Source organism: Bubalus bubalis, chromosome 10 (genome assembly GCF_019923935.1).
Source record: "Bubalus bubalis isolate 160015118507 breed Murrah chromosome 10, NDDB_SH_1, whole genome shotgun sequence".
Taxonomy (NCBI): Eukaryota; Metazoa; Chordata; class Mammalia; order Artiodactyla; family Bovidae; genus Bubalus; species Bubalus bubalis.
This window is the reverse complement of record NC_059166.1, coordinates 16,213,918-16,240,512: the sequence shown is the minus strand read 5'-3', so window position 1 is coordinate 16,240,512 and position 26,595 is coordinate 16,213,918. Positions and strand designations below refer to the sequence as shown.

General features: G+C 40.7%; 1 protein-coding gene across 7 annotated transcripts in view; it reads left to right on the top strand.

Annotated features, from left to right (window-relative positions):
* Positions 1 to 26,595, top strand: part of PLEKHG1 (pleckstrin homology and RhoGEF domain containing G1) — a 251,673-nt gene that overhangs the window by 135,988 nt on the left and 89,090 nt on the right. For 6 of the 7 annotated variants that reach the window (XM_044924102.2, XM_044924103.2, XM_044924099.2 and 3 more), the window contains one exon: positions 7,509 to 8,014. In XM_044924102.2, coding sequence (XP_044780037.1) covers positions 7,607 to 8,014 — 408 coding nt within the window. In that variant the 5' untranslated portion in view covers positions 7,509 to 7,606. Of the gene's footprint in view, positions 1 to 7,111; positions 7,347 to 7,508; positions 8,015 to 26,595 lie in introns of those variants that run through there. The other variant, XM_044924101.2, reaches the window with a different exon arrangement.

The following is a 26,595-nucleotide window of genomic DNA, read 5'->3' as shown; positions in this document are numbered from 1 at the left end:
CCAGTTGAGCTATTTCAAATCCTGAAAGATGATGCTGTGAAAGTGCTGCACTCAATATGCCAGCAAATTTGGAAAACTCAGCAGTGGCCACAGGACTGGAAAAGGTCAATTTTCATTCCAATCCCAAAGAAAGGCAATGCCAAAGAATGCTCAAACTACTGCACAATTGCATTCATCTCACACACTAGCAAAGTAATGCTCAAAATTCTTCAAACCAGGCTTTAAGTGTACGTGAACCATAAAATTTTAGATGTTCAAGCTGTATTTATCCCATCAGAGGAACCAGAGATCAAATTGCCAACATCCACTAGATCATTGAAAAAGCAAGAGAGTTCCAGAAAGACATCTACTTCTGCTTTATTGAATACGCCAAAGCGTTTGACTGTGTGGATCACAACAAACTGTGGAAAATTCTTCAAGACCACCTTACCTCCCTCCTGAGAAATCTGTATGCAGGTCAAGAAGCAACAGTTAAAGCTGGCCTTACCTCCCTCCTGAGAAATCTGTATGCAGGTCAAGAAGCAACAGTTAAAGCTGGACATGGAAAAACAGACTGGTTCCAAATCAGGAAAGGGGCACATCAAGGCTGTATATTGTTACCCTCCTTATTTAACTTACATGCAGAGTACATCATGTGAAATGCCAGGCTGAGAATCAAGATTGCTGGGAGAAATAGAAATAACCTCAGATATGCAGATGATACCACCCTTTTGGCAGAAAATGAAGAAGAACTAAAAAGTCTCTTGATGAAAGTGAAAGAAGAGAGTGAAAAAGCTTGCTTAAAACTCAACATTCAAGAAAACTAAGATCATGGCATCCAGTCCCATCACCTCATGGAAAATAGATGGGGAAACAATGGAAACAGTGACAGACTTTCTTTTTGGGGGCTCCAAAATCACTGCAAATGGTGACTTCTGCCAAGAAACCTAGACAGCATACTAAATAGCAGAGACATTACTTTGCCAACAAAGGTCTATCTAGTCAAAGTGATGGTTTTTCCAGTAGTCATGTATGGATGTGAGAGTTGGACTATAAAGGAAGCTGAGTACTGAAGAATTGATGCTTTTGAACTATGGCCTTGGAGAAGACTCTTGAGAGTCCCTTGGACTGCAATGAGATCCAACCAGTCCATCCTAAAGAAAATCAGTTCAGAATATTCATAGGAAGGACTGATGCTAAAGCTGAAACTCCAGTCCTTTGGCCATCTGATGCAAAGAACTAACTCATTAGAAAAGACCCTGATGCTGGGAAAGATTGAAGGTGGGCGGAGAAGGGGATAACAGAGGATGAGATGGTTGGATGGCATCACTGGCTCAATGCACTTGAGTTTGAGCAAGCTCCAGGAGTTGGTGATGGACAGGGAGGCCTGGCGTGCTGCAGTCCATGGGGTTGCAAAGAGTCGGACACGACTGAGCAACTAAACTGAGCTGAACTGATAGCCGATTAACAGTTGTGATAGTTTCAGGTGGACAACAAAGGGACCCAGCCTTACATATACATGTATCCATTCTTCCTCAAACTCCTCTCCCATCCAGGCTGCCATATGACATTGAGCAGAGTTCCCTGTGCTATACTGCACGGCCTTGTTGGTTATCCATTTTAAATATAGCAGTGTGTATCTGTTCAGCCAAAGCTCCCTAACTACCCCTTCTCCTCATTCTCCCTTAGGCCCTCATTTAACCAAACTGACATACCTGTGCCCTCAAATGTCAAAATTCTGGAGTCACCACTTAGCTAAGGCAATTTAGCCAATGCATTAGCTGTGTTAATTAAGATTATCTATTACAACTCAATCCTTGCCTAACTGCAGGAGCCATTGTACTTCTCAGTTTTCACTGACTAACATAGGAATCAATTAGTAAATGATCTGAATATTTAGTACCAGACTTTACAGCTCAAAGAATTTTTTGATCTTCTTTCCACCCCTCACCTCTTGTTTGAACAAGAACATTTTTGCAAAGCACCCCTTTTATCTTTGACTTTCTTATCCAAACTTTGCTTTACTGACTCTTCAGCAGTAATAAGATCTTTTTTAATTATTTATTTTAGAAAACGTTTAAACTTACAGAAAATTTGCTAAGCTAGTTTGGAGTTTCTATACACCCTTCATCCAGCTTCCCCCAGTCCTCACATCTTGCACTACCAGAGTACATTGGTCAAAACAGAAATTAACATGGTAAGAAGATTTTTTTTTTTTACCTCTTTATTACCAGACAGCTACAAATAAGAATGAAAACCATGTTCCCTGGATTGAACACTTGGAGCAGCAAAGAACAGGTTTAATTGTAGTCCTGGATCTGCTATTATTAATAATACAGAATCATGTTATTTTAGAAAACCAAGAGATAGAAATTCACATTGAGATCCAGTGGCTTTTATCTATTGAGCCCTCCACTATTACCTCAGAGATGGGTAGAGGAGGATTCCTCAAATGCTTGGTACTATCTTTGAAACATATAAATGAGTACTTTTTATAATTTTGACTCTTAAAAATTTGTGTGTTTTTTGAATCATGTAATCAGTTTACAACTTTAGGCTCTACTGAAGACTCTAGTGTGTATTAAATGAATTTTTCTGGTTGATAGAATAATTTCTTGCTTCTACCTTATTCCCTCTGTTTTCCTCCTCTTCACAGACAGTATAATAAGGAACGTAATTTTATTCATTGATCCGGAGCACTACACATTCTCTCGATGTCCATGACTGTCCTGCCAAGGAACTCCAATTAAGGATTTAAAGTCTAGAAGAGCCATGAGCAGAATTTGAAAACCCTGATCGCCCCTCCTCCCCTGCTGTGCATATAGCCCTGCCTTGCCTTGTAAAGCTCTCCTGGGGGCTGGTGACAAGGAGTGGTCGGTTATGACCCCGTGGGTTCCCCATGTAGCATGTAAACATGGTCAGAGAAGCCTGGACTTTTCCTGCCAATGAAAGTTCTGCTTCCCCCTTAAATCAGCCTCAGAGGCAAGTTAGAGCCAAGAAGTGCTACTTTTGATTCTGGCAGTGACATTCCAAAGGAGGGCAATTAAAATAATGGAGGTGTGAGGAGCAAACAAAGAAAAGCCAAGGAATTTGAGCTCTTTCTCCTAGAAAAAAAATTAGAGACTTGCCATGAAGCAAAACGTGTGAAAGGTATCTGTGTGGGAGCAGCACAGCCATATTGTTCATTTTATTGAGGATGGCACAAGAAGGAATATTTTTATGTTGATGGCTTTAGACTCCAGTCCTGCTGGTTGTAAGCATCAAGCCCCACCCCGACCCCCGACCCCTGTGCTACCTCCACCACAAACTCCAGGTTTCCCAAGGGTCAGATGAACCAAGGCCCTTGAGCCAGGAAAATCAGCGTATTTAGGGTTTTCATGGTCAAAAGAGCCACTGACATAGGCCATTAGCAACAACTGGCAAGTTCTCCTACATTGCTATATTATTAACCCTGCATTTGAGATTTGGTAAGAGAAACAGGTTTTGAGAAGGAAAGCAAAGCAAAGCAACAAATTACCCAAGTGTTAACACAGGTGGACATCTTTCATGCAAAGCAGAGGATAAAGCTTTCTTGCTCTTCAGTTTTCTCTCTGGGTATTTCAGTTTATCATGGGAAACCAACCACTCCAATATCCAGTACACAGCACTTGTCTCCAAATGCTGTTGCTGCTAACTCATAACAATATTGTGTATTAATGAGCAGAGTAAAAAAAGATAAACTTCAAACTGTACGTACCTTTTCACTCACTATTATTGGAACAAAGATTGATAAGGAAGTTAAGTTTAAATATTAAATATATATAATATTTAAAATAGTGTTAGTTGCTCAGTCATGTCCCACTTTTTGCAACCCAATGGACTGTAGCCCGCCAGGCTCCTCTGTCCATGGAATTCTCCGGACAGGAATACTGGAGTGGGTTGCCATTCCTTTCTCCAGGGGATCTTCCCGACCCAAGGATGGAACCCAGGTCTCCTGCATTGCAGGCAGATTCTCTAGTGTCTGGAAGTGAGCGTATATTTCACACTTGTAGCACATCTCAATTTGGATGAGCTGCAATTCAAGTGCTCAATAGTCACATGTGGCTACTGGCTACTATGTTGAACAGTGTCGCTCTGGAGATAAATATTAATAATTGATTAATTGTATTAGGAAGAATAAGCCAGAGAGGGTGGAAATCTGAAATTATTTTGAAGGAGGTGAGAGCAAGACTAGACAATTCTTATGAAGAACATTTCTTTATGTGAGAAAACTATAATTATCTTCTAAGCAATGAATCAACATAAAAATTGTTATCCACCCGCAATCTCCTATTATATGCCATTAAATGACCTAGCTTTAAAGGTTTCACTTCTGTCATCGGTAATTTTGGAAGGTATTTAATTTGGGGCAGTAAGTTTGGCTAAATACTAGCACTCCAAATACCTCATATATTCTGTTTTACAAAATGTCTGGTTGGCAGTCTGAATAGGCTGATTCAGTGCCCTAGAGCACGTGGCCTGGTATTGAAACATATGAAGTCTTCCTTGCTAGGGTCCAATTCATGTTGCCATGTAAGATTCATCCATGAAGTGAACCCTGTTGACTTGAGTTTCTTGTCCCACTTCCTCCTGCCTTTGAAAGTATAAAAGACACTAGCAGCCCTAGTAGCCCAAAATGGATTCCCCATCCCAATACTGGCTGGCTAACTTGCAGTGAAAGTAAGTAAAACAAAACAAAACATGAGTCTCTCTGTTGTGCTCATTTTTCAGCATCCTGATAATGAATATTTCCCAAGAGTTATGTAACTATCAAACATGGTTTTCTCAAATGAGACTATGACTTAGGACCAAACAGAAGCTGGGGGCGGGGTGGGGCAGGTGGATCCTACTCCATCTGAAAATCAGAGCATCTGGAAAAGGAGGATGAGATGGCTGGACGGCATCACTGATGCAATGAACATGAACCTGGGCAAACTCCAGGAGATGGTGAGGAGTAGGAAGGCCTGGCGTGCTGCAGTCCGTGGGGATGCAGAGAGTCGGACACGACTGGGCAACTGAACATCAGCACAGTGTCATTGGCCTTTTGGGACCGTAAAGAATCCTATATACTTCCCAAGTCAGCACCCATTCCAGAAAGGGACATCAACCTGATGGTTATGGTTGTGCTAGATGCCAGCGTGTGTCTGCTCCTAATCTTAACTACCCAGGACTTTCTTTTTAAAAAAAAAAAAAGTTATTTGTTTGTTTGTTTGTTTATGGCTGTGCTGGGTCTTTGTTGCTGCGCACAGGATTTTCGCTAGTTGCAGAGAACTGGGACTATTCTCTAGTCGCCATGCTTGGGCTTCTCGTTGCAATGACTTCTCTTGAGCACAGGCTCTAGGGCGTGCAGGCTTCAGTAGTTGTGGCTTGTGGGCTTAGCTGCCCAGCAGCATGTGGAATCTTCCCAGACCAGGGATCAAACCTGTGTCCCCTGCATTGGCAGGTGGATTCTTAAGCACTGACCCACCAGGAAGGCCCCTGCCCAGGACTTTCTTAACACCAGTCCCAAACACGAGTAAGCATCCTTTGCTGCAAACACACCTAAATGCCCTGGCTGTTTCTTGGATTTTCCAACATTCAAGTTGGACCAGGATTTTTCACACAAGTACATTTTAACTACTATAACCAATCCAAGTTTTATAGGCCATAAAGTTGTTACAGAGAAAGCAGAAAGAATATCACAAAAACTTTTAAAAAATTGTGGGAAATATACCATGTGGTAGTGGTTATACTGGTAATTTACTCATTTCCTACGTGCTTCTTACCATTCCTTCTTGTTGATCCAAGTTAGTTCCTTTATTTTATATTCATAGTTTTTCTATTTGCAGTACACTCTTAACGCTAATATTTGCCATGAATATAAACCACCAAGAGGACTTCCCTGGTGGCTTAGAAAAGAAAGCGTCTGCCTAAAATGCAGGAGACCTGGGTTTGATCCCTGGGTTGGGAAGATCCTCTGGAAAAGGAAATGGCAATCCACTCCAGTACTCGTGCATGGAAAATCCCAAAGGACATAGGATCCTGGTGGGCTACAGTCCATGGGGTTGCAAAGAATTAGACATGACTGAGTGACTTCACTTTCACTTTTCTAAACCACCAAGAAAAGTCTGAATGTTAAAGGATATAAACTTGATGGGTTCTTTTATATTCTAAAAATATTGGTACCAGCTGTTTGATGATCTTTATTATTGAGTTAAACCAAATTCACGTTCCTTTTGAAAAGACTGTCATTGATCTATATTCTTGTTATTGTCTTATTACCACCTTCCATACCTGAGTTTCACTCTCCTACTTTTCTAACAAGATCTATAAACGTGGATTTGGGTGGATTTTGAAATGAAGCAAATTTCTTTATTAGTCACACTATTGCAAGGCATTTTGCTTCTATAGACTTGGGATCACATTACTAGGGGGATAAAGTGTGGATCCTGCCTTACAAATGAAGAAGATTGGAACTTTGTGTTTTATCAGAATAGCTTCTGAAACTTTAAATTCCATACTGGGCCTGTTTTGAACCCAAGACTTAAGTGCTACAGGCTTTAAATTTTCTCTTCTTATTCCCTTTTCTAAATACTAACAGCCCCATTTCTTTAGAAACAGTTCTGATGTTTATTGTTTAACTGCATGGTCACACTGTCATGTTATCTAACTGGGCACTTGGAAAGTAGTAGTTCGTCAAATATACTCCGTAACAGTGTAACCCCATGTACACAGCAAATGGAATGCCAGCTTTCGAGAAGCGACTTAGATAAATGTTGTGATAGGCTGATTAAGTTTTAAGGAGGATGTGGGTCTCAATATTTTGAGTTTTCTTGTCCAGTACTGGAGAATTATTGTCCACGCAACACTTTCTTTAGTGCTATATACAAGTAAAGTGTAAAATTGTCAGCATCATTAAGTAGTGGCGTCTCCAGGTTGGTAATGAAAAGTTTTGTGGAATTGTAGTAGAATACTTAAAATCTAGAACAGTGGTTCTCAAAATACTCTAATATTTCAATATTATTAATATTATTAATCTCATAAAACATAGGATGTGGGGGTTTTTTTGCTTGTTTTTTAAATACATAAGCATTCCCTTGGTGCTTGCTGAAGCTGTAGATTCCTTGTGCCCTGAGCGCTGAGCCTTGATTTAGTAAATCTGGACTAATCGCTCTATCAGTCAGGTGCTCATGCTTTGAGGCCTGGTGCAATGATTCTAAAACTTTAAAGCGCTTGCACATGGCATTGGCGTCTTGGTAAAAGGCAGACTGACGTTCAGTAGGTCTAAGGTAGCGCCAAAGGCTTTTAAGTCTGACGCAATTGCAGGCGACGCTTTAAAAACTCCGCCTTTGCCATTCAACGTCCCATGGGTATCTTTGCATTTCCGTCTATACCTAGCGTGCTTTTTGCTTTTGATCATGTCCTTTGAGCTAAGTTTTAAGCACCTTCAAACCTTTCTGTTTGCTCTAATTTTAAATACTTGCCTATCTTGCTTATCTTGTCCGTTTATTTATTTTTCTTCACGTGTATAGATGCGCACCAGTTGCGTCGTGAAGTACGGTCGGCTTTAACACAAGCTCCATATCTCAGAACCACAGCCAGGCACTCCTGCTCCGGGGACCTCGGGGCCATGGAGCTTTCCGACAGTGACCGCCCGGTCAGCTTCGGCTCCACGTCGTCCTCGGCTTCCTCCCGGGACAGCCATGGTTCCTTCGGCAGCAGAATGACCTTAGTTTCAAGCAGCCATCTGGGCTTGTTTCCTCAGGATAAGGAAGCAGGGGCCATAAAACTGGAGCTGATGCCAGCCAGGCCGTTTTCCAGCAGCGAGCTGCAGACTGACCGTGCGGCCGGGCAGCAGAGCGCAGACGAGGGCGGCGAGAGGCAGCCCCGGGCACAGCGCAGAGTGGAAGCCAACGGGGCGACCAAAACGGGGGCCGAATCGGCCACCAGCCCCAAGCTGCTCTATGTGGACAGAGTTGTGCAGGAAATTCTGGAGACCGAACGGACTTACGTGCAAGATTTAAAGAGCATCGTAGAGGTAAGATGCGCTGGGGTGGGGGGGGGGGGGGGGGGGGGTTTAAAGTTTGTCCTGCAGGATCAATATCCCCCGAAATAAAGGGCAAGGAAAGGCTTGCAACAAAGTGCTTCTTAGGAAGCCCGGTGTCTCCTAAGAGGCAGAGATGGTGTGAATGTTTAAACAGATCATCACTTAAGAGGAAGCCCTAGGGCTGTTATCACTGGGTTGAGACCCTCAATGTTTGCATTCATGAATTGATTACGTGTTGGGAGTAAGCCTGATGATATCAGTGCCTACGCTGGTGTGTTGTGTTAGTGACTCCTGCCCCAAAGATCTGTGAGTCTCTGGCAGACAGACAGACAGGATGCAAGCTTCCTCACTTGCAGGTGTCAGGGGTGTGTTGACTGAGCCCCTTGGGTCATCTTCAGCTTTCTCACAGTTGTTTCCTGGTGTCTGGAGCTTCCAAAGCTGCCAGTGCCTGTGTCTCACCTCCAGAGAGGGACTTCATAGGTTTGGGGTGTGGCCTGGGGGTGGGCGGAAGATCCCCAGGTGATTCTTCTGCACAAACAAGCGTGGGAATTACTGTTTGATGCTTGTTTTCTGTGTTGGTTGCTGTTTAGGGGAAGGTGGTGAAAGGGAGAGAAGAACTCTGGACTTGGTCTTAGGTGTTTACCTTTTACTTTTATACTAAAAAAATTTGCGTAAATTATTTGACTCTCTGCAAACTGAACTTAGCTCAGGTACCAGATCCAAGACTCCGGAAATTCAGTTATTAATTTGTTATGATTGTTGTTTCCCTGTATTATTTCTTTTTTAATTTTTATTTTATGCTGGAGTATAGTTGACTTATCCAGTTATTAATTTGACTTTGATTATAGCTAGGTTTTTAAGCATAAAATGATAATTATCAGAACAGTTCAGATGCTAATTCATTCTCAGTGATTTAAAATATTATATTTCAAATTGATGCATTATGAAGCTATACTCCCTACGCTGCCTGGTACTATCCCAGGTTCTTTCATGTGTTAGTGCCCATTTCCTGTTTTAGATTTTTAATCTAAAATGTGTTTCAGAATAAACTGGAATATTTGCTGATGAGGACATTCTCCACCAAACACATACACTCTTATAGCTTTAGGGGAAAAAAAATTCTAGGACACAATTGTGTTTTCAGTCCCACAAATGATCAAACCAGACAGTCTTCTAAAAATAGTTATGACATAACTTCCCAGTAAAAATAGAAAAAAATCAATTGATGTTCAACCAAAACAATATGTGATACCAAATGTAGAGTAAACCAGGCCAATTGTTTCTTGAATTTCAACAATGATGTCATTTGTACTTGAGAAGAAATACCTGTGAAACTGCCAAAATTTGTGAAACCTCTCAGGAAATTTATGGTTGTCAAAGCTTTCTTTGGCCTGTTTTTCTTTGTTTCTTACTTGGAAACTTTACCACTTCATCGAAACTCGCCATACCAACAGAGAAACCTTTAGTGTCTGAGCTGGAATTAACACTTGTTTATTTCTGAGACCAGTTAACAAACTTCAGGTGAGAAGAAATACAATAAGAGATCTATGAAAGAAAATAGGTTAAAACAGGATTTTTTGCTTCAATAAAATACCTTAAATTTTTTTTATTTTCTAACAGTTTCAGCAGAAGTTTTATTCTAAACTGTACAAATATTCTTGCCTTTTTTTTTTCCCCTTATCAATAAATTAGCCATGTTTTGCACTATGGGTTGGTGGACTTTTGCTATAAAGGACCAGATGGTAACTCTTTTCGGCTTTCTGGGCCATAAATTGTCAATCCTAACTGTTCACTTCTGCCACTATATCCCAACAGCAGCCCCAGCCTCTACGTCAGTGAAAGGGTGTGGAAGTTCAAGGAAAACTTTAGGGCCGTTTTTGACCCAAGGACCATGGTTTGCCAAGCCCCGTATTTGCTTATAAATCTATGCTTTCATTTCATCAGCTGTGAAATGAGACTAATAAACGATACCTGCCTAATAGGGTTGGTGTTATGATAATTAGATAATATATGAAAAGCTCATACAACAGTGCCTGGCACGTGGTAAGCAAGTAATAAGTGGAAACACTTATCATCTCAGGCCTCTTCTGAATTTGCTGGCTGAGACTGAGCACCATTTATAGCTGTCTTATGTCTTATCTGAAGTCTTTTACAAAAATAAATAGATTTAGTAATACACTACAGTAGAAATTTCATTAGGAAAGAGTAATTTTTAAGTGGGTGATTCCTACATTATTATTTTGAAGGCAATTGGATTATTTATAAAGAACCCAGGGAGAATCTAATGTGACACATAATAGGGAGAAGAAAGATGGAGGGTGTTGGGAAGGAGGGTGGTTGGAAGAAAACGTCCCAAATAAAGAGGGAAGCACCTGGGCAGGAAGAAGATGCCGCTTTGTTCAGGAAGTCTCTGGAATGCTTTGAGTCCCTTCCCCTCCCCACCTAGAAAAGTGCAGAATCTCTTCAGATCACAATTGGTCACTGCAGCCTCTTCTTCACACACTTTTGTACGTGACCACCTCTCTTTCTCAAGATCACAATTTTCACAGAATGGTTAGATTCGTTTTACGTAGTTCTTTGCTTTATGGAGGCCTCCAGGTGGCGCCAGTGGTAAAAGTCCACCTGCCAATGCAGAGACATGAGTTCAATCCTTGGGTCAGGAGGATCCCTTGGAGTAGGAAAGGGCAACCCATTCCAGTATTCTTGCCTGGAAAATTCCATGGACAGAGGAGTCTGGCAGGATACAGTCCGTGGGGTCACAAAGAGTCGGACACGTCTGATCATGTACCCCTCCTTTATGGAGTATAACCAATTATTTTCCACCTTGCAGCAACTTTACCCAATAAGGACTGTTATGAGTATTCTTTTAAAACACAAGATGTCAACGCCTTTAAAAATCTGTTTTCCTTAATCCATTTCCAATCCGTTTTTAAAATTCTGTAGCTGATTTCTTTAGTAGCTTTGATTTTTCAAGTGCAGAGTTAAATGGAGAAAAGGCTACTTAGTAACAACCTACCATCATAAGTTCTCACCACACAAAGGGAGTTTGTTAGTTGACTTTCTAAGCAAGAATTATTTCTGAAGAAAAACCACGTAATTGTTTATAGAGATAACTGGGAAGTTGTTTTTCACTTACACAGTAGCATAGTTTCAAACTGTCTGAGCAAATGAGTGATAATCTTCAGTCGTGTCCAACTCTTTGCAACCCCCTGGACTTAGAGCCTGCCAGGCTCCCCTCTCCATGGAATTCTCCGGGCAAGAATACTGAAGTGGGTTGCCATTTCCTTTTCCAGGGTTCAGACTGTGCACTCTGCTTTCTTGAGTTCCCACTAATGAATGGCCTTCAGTAGTCATTCTTGGTTGTATTAATTTCCCTTTGTTAGATTTTATCTGTAGTGTATCTTATCCATACATATCCTCACCACTCAGGTTTATATTTTGTCCTTAGAATTTATAAACAAATATTTTTGTGAAAGGCCATTGATATATACTCTGATTTAAAAGATGTTAACACAGTATGCCTTGGTAGCTCAATACGGTACCACATAGTATCCGAGTAGCTTATTTCTGAGAAGAGATCCTGCTCACACATTATCTGGGCAATAGAATTCTCAGCTGTTGGCGATAATGCAAAGAAGAATGTATGTCTTTCACTACAGAAAGACATTGTATTAAAATCTTTCCCAAATATATAGGATTTTTTTTTAAATTTCCCATGCCATTTAGGAATTAAAAAATGAATTCTGAAGATTTAACTGAGAAATGTTATTGTTCTTATTGCTTCTGGTCTTCATCGCAGGCCTTTTCTCTGTCCGCTCCATTCCCTCCCCATGGCAACTCCCTCCTCTGCTCCTTTGCCTGACATCCTAGTAATTTGCTTTTGTACACTTGACATTTTAGAGAGAGGTGAGGTCTTGACTATCAACCATACTGAGAGAAACAAGAGAGCTGTTATTTCCATTTCTATATATGGCTCCTACTAGCATTCACAGATAAAATGAGATAATAACTATGAAAGCTAGTTTTAAAAGTTAAAAGTAAAATCGCCAGTGATACAATTTGTGAAGAGAGAGAAATTCATAGCTGAAAAGTAGGAAATAAGGGTTTCTTTCATGTTTAATAGGATCTTAGATTGACTGACCAGAGATTCTCATGGGCAGAGTGGGTTTCTTTAATCTTTCTAAATGATCTATAAAAGAGCCTTTGACAGCCTCATGAGACTTGGCCCTGGATATAGTTCATGGCCTGTTTTAACCTTTTATGAAGGGTTTTAAATAGTTCATAACATTATCTAATACTGTGTAATTAGAAATTATATGCCTATTACAAAATAGGATCTTTGAAATATAAGAAATGCTAAATTAAATCATATTTGGGGATGTTGAGGACATGTGCATTTAGTGAGGGGAAAGTAGGTAAAATATTAAAAGTAACATGTGAGTTTATTTTTTTCTATCATATTCTAGAAAGTTAAAATCCTTTTTCAAGCACAGTTATCCATACAGTGTGCTAAAAAGCTAAGAAGTTATTATTATAGCCTTGCTGCATAAAATTTAAAGAACCACAGCCTTAAGCAATCCTTGTTAAAAGCATTCAGCCTTGTTCAAAAGCTGTAGCTGCACAAGGATTAGGCTGTTGAGCTCCAACCTCCAGCTCTCGTATTTCTTGATCGACATGAACTCTTTGTTTATCGTGTGATTGTACAGACAGTTGGAGAAGGAAAGGGCAATCCACTCCAGTAGTCTTGCCTAGAGAATCTCGTGGACAGGGGAGCCTGGTGGGCTGCTGTCCATGGGGTCAGACAGAGTCGGACACGACTGAAGTGACTTAGCATGCATGCATGCATTGGAGAAGGAAATGGCAACCCACTCCAGTATTCTTACCTGGAGAATCCCAGGGACAGAGAAGCCTGGTGGGCTGCCATCTATGGGGTCACACAGAGTTGGACAGGACTGAAGCGACGTAGCAGCAGCAGTACAGACAATGTTAGGATAAGGTGGACGAGAAGAGAGATGCTTTTCACCCACTTAGTGACATGAAACACATTGAACACAATTCTGCCTGTTCCCATAGCTTAGAGAAGAGGCTGCCCTTAGCACCAGAGGTATCCACTAGCTGGAAGGCGAATTGTCTTACACTTGGGAAGTGAGCCTTTCCCAGATCTGTGCAGAGTGAATGAAGGAACCCAGTGATCAGGCCCAGGAAGTCTGTGCTGTGCCTTAACTATGGACCCTGCCTAAAGACTTAGCTTTTAGGCTGGTGAGGTGCTAAGACCTGGATAAGATGAAATCTGAGTGGGTTTTTGTCCTGAGCCACCTCTCAGAGACAACACTATCGAACTTGGAGGTGTTTTCTCTTGAAGCCTGGTTTGATTCAGCTGAAGAGAGAAGATGGTTTGGTGTGGAAAGGTCAGTTCATAGCTCTGCTACTCCTCTCCCTTGGCAATGAAAGGATGGCTTTACATGGGTGTTCCCTGGACCAGCCACAGCTGCTTAGGATACTTGACAAGAAGAGAAAAGTTTTGAACCAAGGGAGGAGGCTGATGAGATGTCATTGCTTTTATTGTCTTTTTACTTGCACATGTCCTCACTCAATACTTTCCCTGCAGTTTAAATAACATTTATTAAACTGACACTTTTTATGAGGTTCCTTCAGACTAACATTTCTTGAATACTGAGGGAATTGTGTGTTCAATGCTAGAGTGTAGGACTTGGCAGGGATTGTTTTTAACGAAGGCTTGTTACGTGGGTGGATTTAATAAAGTGCTTACACTGTAGTACTTGGCACATTTTAATGTACTTTTTCTTTTACATGGCATTTGAGCACTTTTATTTGAATGTGTCTCTTTATTTTTCCTTCCAGGGGCTTTTCTCATATTGGGTGAATGAGATCTTTGCTAAAACCATTTGAGGTCTATGGTAATTTTGAAGCAAACCTGCTAAGTAGTTTTAGGCTTATGTATTGGGTTGGCCAAAAAGTTTGTCTAGGTTTTTCTATAACATAGGAAACCTGAATGAACTTTTTGGCCAAGCCAATAGGAGTTGTTCGTCAAATAGCACATCTAACCACTGTATATAAGCCCCTCAAACTTCACTTTGACTATTTGTTTCCATGCCTCTTTGTTGCTCTTATGCCCCCTCCTTCCTTGCTCTACCCCACTGTCACCTCTTGCCACCTTAACAATGACAGAAACTTAGAAGGTAAGAACATAGTGATTTTGAGTATTCATCTCCTCTACTGGTAGCAGCCTAATATTGGGGGTGAAGGTGGGGGAGGGGCCTGGCTTTTTATGTCTTTTGTCCATTCTGTTCATACCTTCTGATTAACTGCTGCTGCTGCTAAGTTGCTTCAGTCGTGTCTGACTCTGCTTGACCCCATAGACGGCAGCCCACCAGGCTCCCCTGTCCCTGGGATTCTCCAGGCAAGAACACTGGAGTGGGTTGCCATTTCCTTCTCAAATGCATGAAAGTGAAAAGTGAAGGTGAAGTCACTCAGTCATGTCCTACTCAGAGACTCCATGGACTGCAGCCCACCAGGCTCCTCCGTCCATAGGATTTTCCAGGCAAGAGTACTGGAGTGGGTCGCCATTGCCTTCTCCGGATTAACTGCTAGTGAACATCAAAACTAGCTCAACGTGGACAGCATTTAGTAAAAGCAAAGTGAGTGGAGGTGTGTAGGGTTGCTGTGCAAAGGTTGTTGTTGACTGTTCACAAGAGTTCATGTATATTAATAAATGATGTCAGTTTATTCCCTCCAAATGGTTCTAGCCCAGATTTTGAGTCAAAACCTAGGAAAATTATTCAAAATAATTATATAGGTCAGGTTCTCCTGGGAGCATGGTAGATAGAAACCTTAAACTTGGTGATGACACCCACCACCTCAATGAATCTGAATAGCTGTAAACATACTACGTGGCTACTACTTCTAAATTTTCTAGCTATATACCTTAATAGCAACAAAAATACTAAAACATAACATTAACAGCAGCTTGTATTTGGATGCTTACTGGATTTCAGGCACTGAATTAAGCAGTTACAGCCTCACCCACAGCCCCACTATGTGGGTACTATTATAATTTTCTTATTTTTAGCACAAGAATATTGCATGTACAGAGAGTAAAGGAACTTGTCTAAGGTTTGTAAATGGTTAGTGGTGAAACAGGAACTGGAATGTTAGGTTTCACTCCAAAGGCCTCATTTACTACTACATTGTTATTGCAAATCTCCCCTTAGAGTCTAGCAGAGAGCTCAAAGGTTTGGTCGTCTTCCTAAGCTCTCTGGAGCAGGGTGTTGCAACAGCAACATGGTAGACATTCAGGACTGGATAGTGCTTGGTTATGAGGGATAGTCGTGTGTCCTGTAGGATGTTAGCATCAAACATGGCCTCCGCTCACTAGATGTAAGTAGAACCACCACCATCCCCACTCATGACAACCAAAACTGTTTCTAGACATTGCCATATAACCCCCAAGGGACAAAATTCCCTTGGCTGAGAAACACTGTTTTAAAAATTTGGAAGGCATAGTGTATAAGTGTAAGTAAAGCCACAGTAACAAATCGGCCCCCCAATTTAGTGATGTAATACAACAGAAGTTTCTCCTTTCACAGTCATGTATGTGTGTGTTCCGGTTAGTGGACACCATGCCATTCCATGCACCAATTGATAGAAGGCAGGGGAAGGAGAGTTTTTGAGACAAGTGTAGAAATGGCTTACCTCTTCTCTCATTCCACATCAAGCTATAAATTTGGAGATATAGTCTGTGTGCCCAAAGGAGGAAGGAAACATTTTTGTGAACAACTGCCAGTGTCTACCATGTATTATATTGGATTCAAAAGTTCATTCAAGTTTCTTCATAAGATGTTCTGGAAAAATCCAAATGAACTTTTTGGTCAACCCAATATGTAACTGCAATATTCTCATTATAAAAACCTATACCCGGCATCCCACCACTAAAGGTAAAAATAAAAAATACATAAGGAAGAAAGCAGGAAAGATCTTGATGATGCTTACTGCCAAGTTTATAGTTAACTCTCTCTACTAAATAACTCTATGCTGCTGCTAAGCTGCTAAGTCGCTCCAGTCGTGTCCGACTCTGTGCAACCCCATAGACGGCAGCCCACCAGGCTCTGCCGTCCCTGGGATTCTCCAGGCAAGAACACTGCAGTGGGTTGCCATTTCCTTCTCCAAAATAACCCTATAGAATGTTTTAAATGGAATTCTTCATTTAGGACTTAGACTAAGATGTACCTTCCCTTATTCCTCTCTCCCCTCTTACACATTTCCATCACCTCTACCTCCTCTCTCTCTCTCCCTTTTTTCCTAACTCCCCACCCTCTTTTGTTTTTGTAGTTTTTCCTATCCATATGACCTGTCAATAGGGCTCTTTGGAATTTTTGAACACAGGTGGTACTATCAATATTTCAGTTTAAGAAGAGGGCTGCTGGGTCTAGCATAGTTCAAGGCAGGAATTGTGCTTCTTTGCTTGTCTTCTGGAAACATTTTGAGTAGACTGGAATCAATGAGAATAATGGACTAATGCCAGCATACCCTGAACAGAATGATCATGCTCGGAAGCCACACTGATAAAGTTTATAAGAAAATGTAATACCCTCCTTCTCACTGCCCTGCCTTTGTTTTAAACTCATTTCTGTAGTCACTCTGAGAAGCCAAAATGAGAATTGTGAACACTTAAAGAACAAGTAAACAATGGAAAACCTAATGGTTGAAATTGTTATAATACATTTATACATACACAGTAATCTTAGGCCTTGCACACTTGCACACTCTAAATCAGGTGACATCATTATGGATGGTTTCCATAAGAAAGTCAAAGTGAACGTTGCTCAGTTGTGTCCAACTCTTTGCGACTCCATGGACTATATAGTCCATGGAATTCTCCAGGCCAGAATACTGGAGTGGGTAGCCTTTCCCTTCTCCAGAGGATCTTCCCAACCCAGGGATCAAACCCAGGTCTTCCACATTGCAGGTGGATTCTTTACCAGCTGAGCCACAAGGGAAGCCTTGTAGAAGTCAACTTTCATCTTTCCAGAGGTGAACATGGAGAAAGTAAATTTGCCATTGATAAATAGTGGTCTATTTATGCCATTAACCTTTACATTTTTCAAATTACTAAGAACTTTATACAATAGCATAATGAACATCAGTTGGTATACTAGTAATAATTATGGATTTAGTGATGTTCTCATTGTCTCCTTGAGAAATACTAAACCTCAGGTAATAGTCACCCTTGAGTGCCTGACATTCCTGACTTATGACTTGCTTCTTTTTTTTTTCTTTTTAGATTTTTTTGTGGCTTGCTTCTTGAAGCTTGGGTCTAGAATACTTCAGGTCAGTCTAAGGATTTACAGGGTATTGGAGGCCCTAGAGTCCAGCTTTGTTGGATATTCTTACCATGTTTCAAGAGTTCATGATCTCAGAATAGATTATAGTTATTTAATATAGTTAAATATATTATAGTTTTTAGCTTCCATATCACATGTCTAAGACCCAAGAAAGAGAGTACAGTTGCTATAGAAAAGAGCAATATGAATTTCAAGTGCCTACGATCAATTTTGCTATAATTTGACATATATGCTTTTAAAAATCACTGAACTTGCAAAATCATATGAGGGGAAAACGGGGGAAAATAGATTCCAGGTGCAACACTCAAAACATCAGTGACACATCGAAAAAGGAACAAATGGAGGCAGTTTTATACGTGTTAAATGGTTAAGAACTAAATCCTACTATAGTAAATATGATACTTCAACTTAAAAAAAAAACATGAAATTTCTTGTGGGAGCCACCTGGTACCCACAGCTGCCACCCCCTGTAGGAGAAAGAGAATAAAGGGAAGCAGGAGACAGAGTGAGGAAAAAAGAACAATAAAGAGGAGAAAGAACAGAAAGGGGAAAATATAAAAGAGGCTAAAAAGAAGGAGAGAAAAATTAAGGACAGAAGAAGTTGCGTGCAGGGTTGTAGTCTGAGTTATAAAGTAGGGTTCAGTTCAGTTCAGACCTGACATCAATGCAAAACTGACACCCCTGGCATGGATGGGTATGGCTTTAACAAGGTATGCAGGTGGACTGAGGCGGCTGGTAGGTGTTTGAGCTGTATGTGTGTGTGTGTGTGTTTGTATTCCTCTGATGCTCTCTGGAAGTGGCTACGCTTTTCTGTGTTCACCTGGTTTTTTTGTTTGTTTTATTGTGAATGCAATCCTGCCTAAGCAAAATTCAGAAATTTGAATTAAGTTCAAGTTACTCCCTAGTATATTAATCATGTGGGAACAAATTCCTGCTTTCAAAGCAAATGTTAAAGCAGAACTAACTGTACTTACTTCTTGAGTGTTATGACTTGATACAAATAGGTCTCACCTCTCCCCTGTCCCCTTTGTTCAGACCAGAAGATTAAAGAACACCATACCTGTTGTCAAAAAACATGATCTTCCATCCCTAAAGCACTTTTTACTTCCGCCCTATAAGAAAAAAATGGTTCAAAAGAATTTCAAGCTGTCTTAGCAATTTGAGAGTTTATTTCTGAAAACTAACAAGTAGATTTTTTTTATCCAAATCTTGGACCAACAAATATGATTATTTGAAAAAGCAAATAGTTGTGGATTTTTCAAAACTGTCACTGAAAAGATTTTCACAATTTGGTCAAATACTCCTACACAAGTGATAACCCTTGCTGTCTTGCTGTTATTCAGTCACTAAGTTGTGTCCAACTCTTTGTGACCCCATGGACTACAGCACGCCAGGCTTCTCTGTCCTTCACTGGCTCCTGGAGTTTGCTCAGATTCATATCCATTGAGTCAGTGATGCCATCCAACCACCTCATCCTCTATTGTCCCCTTCTCCTCTTGCCCTCAACCTTTCCCAGCATCAGGGTCTTTTCCAATGTGTTAGCTCTTTGCATCAGTTGCCAAAGTATTGGAGCTTCAGTGAATATTCAGGGTTGATTTCCTTGACGATTGAAACTTCTGTTACACCAAGGAGATTTAAGGGGTAAATATTTGTGTGTTTATGCCATTAAAATTAGAGTGTTTTCCATCTACACATGCATATTCTGAGTTAGACAATGTATTAAAGGACACACTTACTTACAGACATAACTGAGGACATTCATTTCTTTTGTGAGATCAAGCTCTTAGAGAAATACCTGCAACTAAAAAGTCCCTTCCCATTCTTCCAGCTTTTCTTTTAAGGCAACATTTTGATTTCTAATGAAAAGGTATTTCAAAAACTTCAGTTAACTCAAGTGATTGAGTAGCTATTATTACTCGTCTGCTAAAGAACTGCTAATATATTTCAAAGACTGCCTGTGGGCAGAACTCTACTGAAGATTTGCTAAAACAGGTTGTGTTCATTTGGGGGTAGAATTATGTTGCCTTTTGGGTGTATGCCATCTTGAATATGCAGTTATACTGAGTGGGTAGAAAATTACAGAATTCAGGAAATTGTGTTCTAAACAAACCAACCTTCAGTTGGGAGTAGTTTCCCATGGCTGAAAGTTTCTTCCAAAGAAAAATGTTGTTTGTGAAACTAAACATCAAAGAATCAACCCAGGTCATTTGACAAGCCTGAAGCAAGTTGATGTCAAAGCAACCCTGCTCTGTAACACCTAGAAAAAGAGGCAGCTTGAACTGATGCGAGGTTTGCCAGCCTACATAGTTCAGTAGTTAACTATTTTCTGATCACTTATGTTTTCAGTTTCTCCTCTGAGCACCAAGGATACTCTGCCACTTAAGGCTGATAGCATTGTTCTCTATAGCAGTTCACATGGAATGTTTTATATCTTTTTAAACCTGGTCAAATATACATGACATGTATTAATAGTAACCATTTCAAGTATACAATTCAGTGGCATTAGGCACACTGACGTTGTTGTACACTGAACTACATAACCAATACCATTATTCATCTTGAGAATGTCCGACTCTTTGAGACCCCATGGACTATAGCCCTGTCCATGGGGTTCCCCAGGCAAGAATACTGGAGTGGGTTGCCATTTCCTCCTCCAGGGGATCTTCCCCACTGAGTGATCAAAGCCTGGTCTCTTCCACTGCAGGCAGATTCTTTACTGCTGAGCCACCAGGGAAGCCCAAGATATACATGACATGTATTACTTTAGCCGTTTTAAGTGAATGATTCAGTGACATCAAGCACACCGACACTGTTGTGCATTGACTGTATAACCATCACCACCATCCATCTTGAGCACTTGAGAACTTTTCTACCACCCCAAATTGAAACTGTGCACCCATGAAGCAATACCTCTTCATACCCTCTTCCCTCAAGCAATTCTTTTTTGTTTTAAAAAAGTGTAGAATACACATAATATAAAATTTACTGTTTTAACCATTTGTAAAGGTATATCGTAGGTGACATTAAGTACATTCACAGCGTTGGGCAACCAGTCTCTAGAATTCTTTTCATCTTGTGAAACTGAAACTCTGTCCCTGTTAAACAGTAACCCCCCCTCCTCCCCTTCCTTCAGCTACTGATAACCACCATTCTACTCTCTGCTTCTATAAATTTGACTCCTCTATACTTCACATGAGTGGAATCATACAGTACTTGTCCTTTTGTGACTGTTTTTTTCACTGAGCACAGTGTCTTCAGGGTTCATCCTTCTCTATATAGCACATGTGGAGAAGGCAATGGAACCCCACTCCAGTACTCTTGCTTGGAAAATCCCATGGACAGAGGAGCCTGGTAGGCTGCAGTCCATGGGGTCGCTAAGAGTCGGACACGACTGAGCGACTTCACTTTCACTTTTCACTTTGATGCGTTGGAGAAGGAAATGGCAACCCACTACAGTGTTCTTGCCTGGAGAATCCCAGGGATAGGGGAGCCTGGTGGGCTGCCGTCTCTGGGGTCGCACAGAGTCGGACACGACTGAAGCGACTTAGCAGCAGCAGCAGCATATAGCACATGTCAGAATTTTCTTCCTTCTTAAGATTGAATAACATTCCAGTGTATGTCTATATAGCATTTTGTTTCTCCATTCATCTATTGGTGAATACTTAGATTGCTCCAAATAGCACAGAATTTTTTATTAAGTAGAAATCACACAGTTTTGAACTGGAAAATAACTCAAAAGTCTTAACTGACTGTGGATTCCGAAAGGGTGAAGTGTTTTGGTTAGTTTTCTACTTCTAGCAGTCAGCATTGCCTTTGACACTTAAGAGGCCATTAGTAGGTATTTGCTGAATGAATTACCAAGTTCTACACAATTGTTCTTATTGGTGAGGAAATAGAGATGCAGAGAACCAAGTGATTTCTCCAACTGAATCCAAATCTTAGTTCTGGCATCTACTACCTTTGATCTTGAACAATTATTTAATTTCTGTAACCTGCAGTTTCTTCTTCTTAAAATGAGGTAAGAGCTATTGTGTACCTCATAGAATGTTGTGAGGACAAAAGGAAGTAATGCCTGTAAAAATAAAAAAAGAAGGTCGCTCAGTCATATCCAACTCTTTGCGACCAGTCCATGGAATCTCCAGGCCAGAATACTGAAATGGGTAGCCTTTCCCTACTGCAGGGGATCTTCCCAACCCAGGGATCGAACCCAGTCTCGCACATTGCGGGTGAATTCTTTACCAGCTGAACCACAAGGGAAGCCCAAGAATATTGGAGTGGGTAACCTATTCCCTTCTCCAGCGGATCTTCCCAACTCAGGGATCAAACTGGTATCTCCTGCATTGCAGGTGGATTCTTTCTTTATCAGCTGAGCTATTAGGGAAGCCCAAAGTACTTTCCTGAGTTCGATGCCTGTAAAGTACTTTCCGTAGACCTGGCATAGCATAAACTCTCAATAGATGCAAGCTGGTCAAGCCCCAGACCCTGCAGCTAAGTATTGGCAGTGCCAAGACTATACCCATTACATTTAGAAACAATTGGAAAAACACAGGAAGCATTTACTGGGTGCCCCTTACTGTGCCAAATAAGGAGAATTCTCATACATACTTGTTAATGAAAATTCTGAAAACACTTTACTTTCACTACTTAGTTTTCTACATCTCAGTCACTGATGAGGATGAAATTGACATGGACACGTGAAGGGCAGAGCTTGTCTCTCCTGCATCCAGCCACCGCATAGTGTAGACAAAACCAGAGCAGTGGTACAGAGGGCAGGTGGGAACGATTAAGATCACTTCCTGAGCAATTGCTTGGGACATGTCTAAAGCAAACTGTGGAATTATCCTTTTTTTCCTCTAGCACAGATATAGGTAGCTTTTTGAGGATGAGAAATTGTCTCCTGTAAAACCAGAGAGTCAGGGCTAGTCCACTTATGATAAGTAAAAGAGCAGCTGATGCTCTTGGACCCCTTCTTGTCAACTCCTGTTCTGAAGTTGGAACTTGCTCTGAAGTTCCAGGTCCTAGTTGGAAAGAAAGAAGGTAAAGAAAGTTACTGACAAATTGTGTAAATTTACTTAATATTCAAAATTACCTGGAATATTCTAGGTACTAGTTTTGGCAAGAAAATTCACTAGAGTAGAATCCCCACTTCAAAGACAGGACAGAGTAAAACATCATAAACATCCTTTATGAGAAACACACAATTAACTGGTCATCAGTGAGATTTATACCAAGGATAGTAAGCCCCCATAAACAGGTTCAAAGGGGCAGATAATAATAGAATAATTTAAGCAATTAAGAGCTATCACCTAAGAAATCTGGTTAGGAAGAGCAACTTAAAAGTAGGATTTTTTTCAAAAGAGGTAATATATTTATACATATAACTGCTTCACTTTGCTGTACAGCAGAAACGAACACAACACTGAAAAGCAACTATACTCCAATAAAAAAAATTTTTTAATAAAGAAAAGAAAAAAATAAATAAAAGAAGTATTTTTCTAGGGACTTCCCTAGCGGTCCAGTGGTTAAAACTCTGCTTCCAATGCAGGGAGCATGGGTTCAATCCCTGATTGGGGAACTAAGATCCCACATGCCATGCAGCATGGCCAAAAGATTTTTTTAAAAAAAGAGGGTGCACCCTGGATTAATAAAATCTGTCTGAAACTCTATAGGTGACATCACTTTTTCTTAAAGCTCTGTTTATCCCAATAAGCAATCAACATGAGCCCACTGTCCAAAAGGCATTTTTTTCCTTTGTTATAAAGAGAATAATAGACATTGAAAGGCAACACAAATTACCCCACCCACCCCATCCCCTGTGATGAAATAATGAAAATGAAGAAAATCTAAAATCTGCTAGAACTGACTCTAAATCCTGACTCTGCCATCTCTCTTTGTGATCTTGGATAAGTTACAAAACTTTTCTAAGTTTCAGATTTTCACCTTAAAATGGGAATAATAGGACTGTTGCAAAATAAGACTATCCATGCAAAATGCTAGCACAGTGATAGGCAAATAGTAAGCTCTCAAATGAGAATAATGATGATTATTGTTAATATACTTAGTATTATTTGGAAAGGCCAGTAATTTCTGGTACATTAAAAGTATCATGGTATTGTTCTTGCTAATCTATGCTGAAACTGAAGCTCCAGTATTTTGGCCACCTGATGTCAAGAACCAACTCATTGGAAAAGACTCTGATTCTAGGAAAGATTGAAGGCAAAAGGAGAAGTGGGCAGCAGAGGATGAGATGGTTAGATAACATCCAGACTCAATGGACATGAATTTGAGCAAGCTCTAGGAGATAGTGAAGGACAGAGGAGCCTGGCGGGCTACAGTCCATGGGGTGGCAGAGTCAGACACAACTTAGCGACTAAACAACAACAAAATCTATGTTGAGGTATTTCTGAAAATTATTTAAATTTTGAAATTTAAAAAGGGTATATCTTGCAATTTTTAGTTTATCTGCTATGCTTCCATGCAGTTGGAGTTCACAGGCCTGCTAGAGCTGCAACGGCAGAATGAAATTATTTTCAGAGTTTTGGTTCGAGGGAAGTTAAACTGAGATTGATTTAATGGATAGAGCACTGGTCTCAGCTCGGTCTCATGCTAATAGTCAGCCATGTGCCCATGGACAACCAACCGGGCTGACCTCCCCTTCATCCTCAGTAAATGACTCTAATTCAACAAGCCAAAATCTAAAGATGACTAGAAGTCTCATCTTCTCCAGCCTCAGCTCTCAAGAATGTAACTAGGAAATAAGTGAGTCCTTTGAGCGGCCAAAATAGATATTTCAAACGCCAAACAGTAAATCTTGTGTCCTGACCCAAAAAGAGGCCCCTCTCACTGTGAGCCTATTTACTCTACATGTTTAAAATAAGCTTAGTGAGAGCATTTCCTGGCAGTCCAGTGGTTAGGACTCCAAGCTTTCACTGCAGAGGGCCCAGTTCAGTGCCTGGTTGGGGAACTAAGATCCCACAGGCCTTGCAGCCCAGCCAATAAATTAATTAATTAAATAAGCTTAATTATTTGGTTTCCTAACCCACAGCAAGAGGATGGTGGGGGCAGAAGGAGTGGATGTGATTGCACTGAAGAGCCAGAGGAAGAGCTCCTTAAAGTACATGAATTAACATAGGACCGTTTAGAGTGGTGCAAACCCATCTTATCCCCCTGGTGAGTTTCACTTGTGAATTATGCCCCAGAGCATAACCAGGGTCCTCACTGATGAACCTGAGTAGCCAGAACTTTATTATGTTTGTTATAGCATCTAAAATATATTGCCTGGTTCCTGGTCTTCATAAACAAAGTGATCTTTTAATTATGATAATTGACTTTTATTGAAATATAATTGGTTTACAGTATTGTTTCAGGTATACAGCAAAGTGATTTAGATTATTTTTTTTTCAGATTATTTTTCATTATAAAATAGTGACTGTAGTCTCCTGTGCTGTACGTCAGACTGTGTTGTTTTTTTGTATATAGTAGTATGCATTATGTTAATCCCAAACTCCTCATTTATCCCTCCCTGACAACTCCCCCTACCCCACTTTCTCCTTCAGTAACCATAAATTTGTTTTCCATGGCTGTGAGTCTGTTTCTGTTTGGACTTAAATGTTTTCCACTGTTGTTAACTGTACATAACATAAAGTTTACCTCGTGTAAATGTACAGTTCAGTGGCAGTAGACACATACACAAAGTTGTACAATCATCACCACTATCCATTTCATCCCAAAAAGAAACTCTGTGCCCATTAGACAGTAACTCCCCAGGCCCCTTTCCCCAGCCCCTGGCAACCTCCTGTCTACTTTCTGCTATGAATTTGCTAGAATCAAGCAATAGTTGTCCTTCTGCATCTGGGTTCCTTCACTTAGCGTAATGTTTCCAAGGTTCATCCATGTATTTAGCATGTGTCAGAATTTCATTAATTATAATTAACTTTTAATTCTTAGAGGAAATTTTCTATAACTGATCCCTTAACAAAAGTGAGATGACCCTTTATAAAAAGTGAGTCTTGTCCTTACTGTGTAAGGAGGGCCTGATGAGAAATTATAAGCATCTATCCAACCCAAAGCAAAATGGAGTACTTGTCCTAAATGTGAAGATTTTTGTTTCATTAAACTAATATGAAAGAATTCATGGTGATTTTTGTGCTTAAATCATGGGCACACACATACACACACAACGCAAAGTAGGTCACATAAAAACTGGAGCGAAGCCACAGTCTAAATCTTTGGTTTCAAACGGCAGAATCACTTTGAGGCAAAATTATTCCTGTTTTCTCAGAATGCTACTTGAGGACATTGTGGGGTGTGTGTGTGTGTGTGTGTGTGTGTGTGTGTGTGTGTGTGTGTGTGTGTTTGGGGGAGGCAGAGTGAGCCATTCTTTTAAAAAAACACTTTAAGATATTTTCTTCTGAAACAAGCCTTTTTTTTTTCTCTTTGGACCAAGGAGAACTGCTACAACTGTTCCCTCAGTTTTATAATGGGGCTTAAAGTTAAGCTGTTAACCTTTAAGTGGGAGATGAGTCGGGATGCGACCGCCACTCTGGCCACTGGGGCAGCCTACAATCAACACAGGATGGCTGAAAAGACTGCGCTTTTGTCCTGTTTTCCATAAAGCCCTGTATAAATCACTCAGTCCAGGGGGCTGTATACGGCCTTGTAAATGGGGTTCCCAATGCAAATGCATATAGAAAAAAGGGTGAGAGTTAATCTACTTTTGATGAAGGAAGCGTTTCAGGAGGTAGGTGGGCGGGAAGATAGTCAAAAAGGAATGCAAGAGTTTAGGATCCTTTGTCATCCTTGAGAGGCCCTGCTGTATAAAGGCTGTCCCTGAGATGGAGGGGAGGGGAGGGAGAGAAAGAGGAACTGGGTTGGGTTACATCTAGTACAACTTTTGCCACTTGGAGAGCTTGTGGGAGATCTGCCAGGGACTCGGTTAACCCTTTCTTTCCGAGTTCTGCTTTGCCCAAGCAACAGATGGACCAGGTTCACAGGAATTCACTCTGCAGCCATTCAGCTGGGAAAGCTTACAACAGAAACTCTGGCCATTGTTGACATCAGTTTTGTGGGACAGAGGGAGCTGCCAAGAGATTTTTAGAGCCCTAGGCATTGATTCCTCGGGCTTCCTTTATCATGGAATTATAAATGTGAATGCTCTGGCGAGTACCTGACCCAGACTGGGGATGGGAGGATCAGAGCGAGATTCCTGGA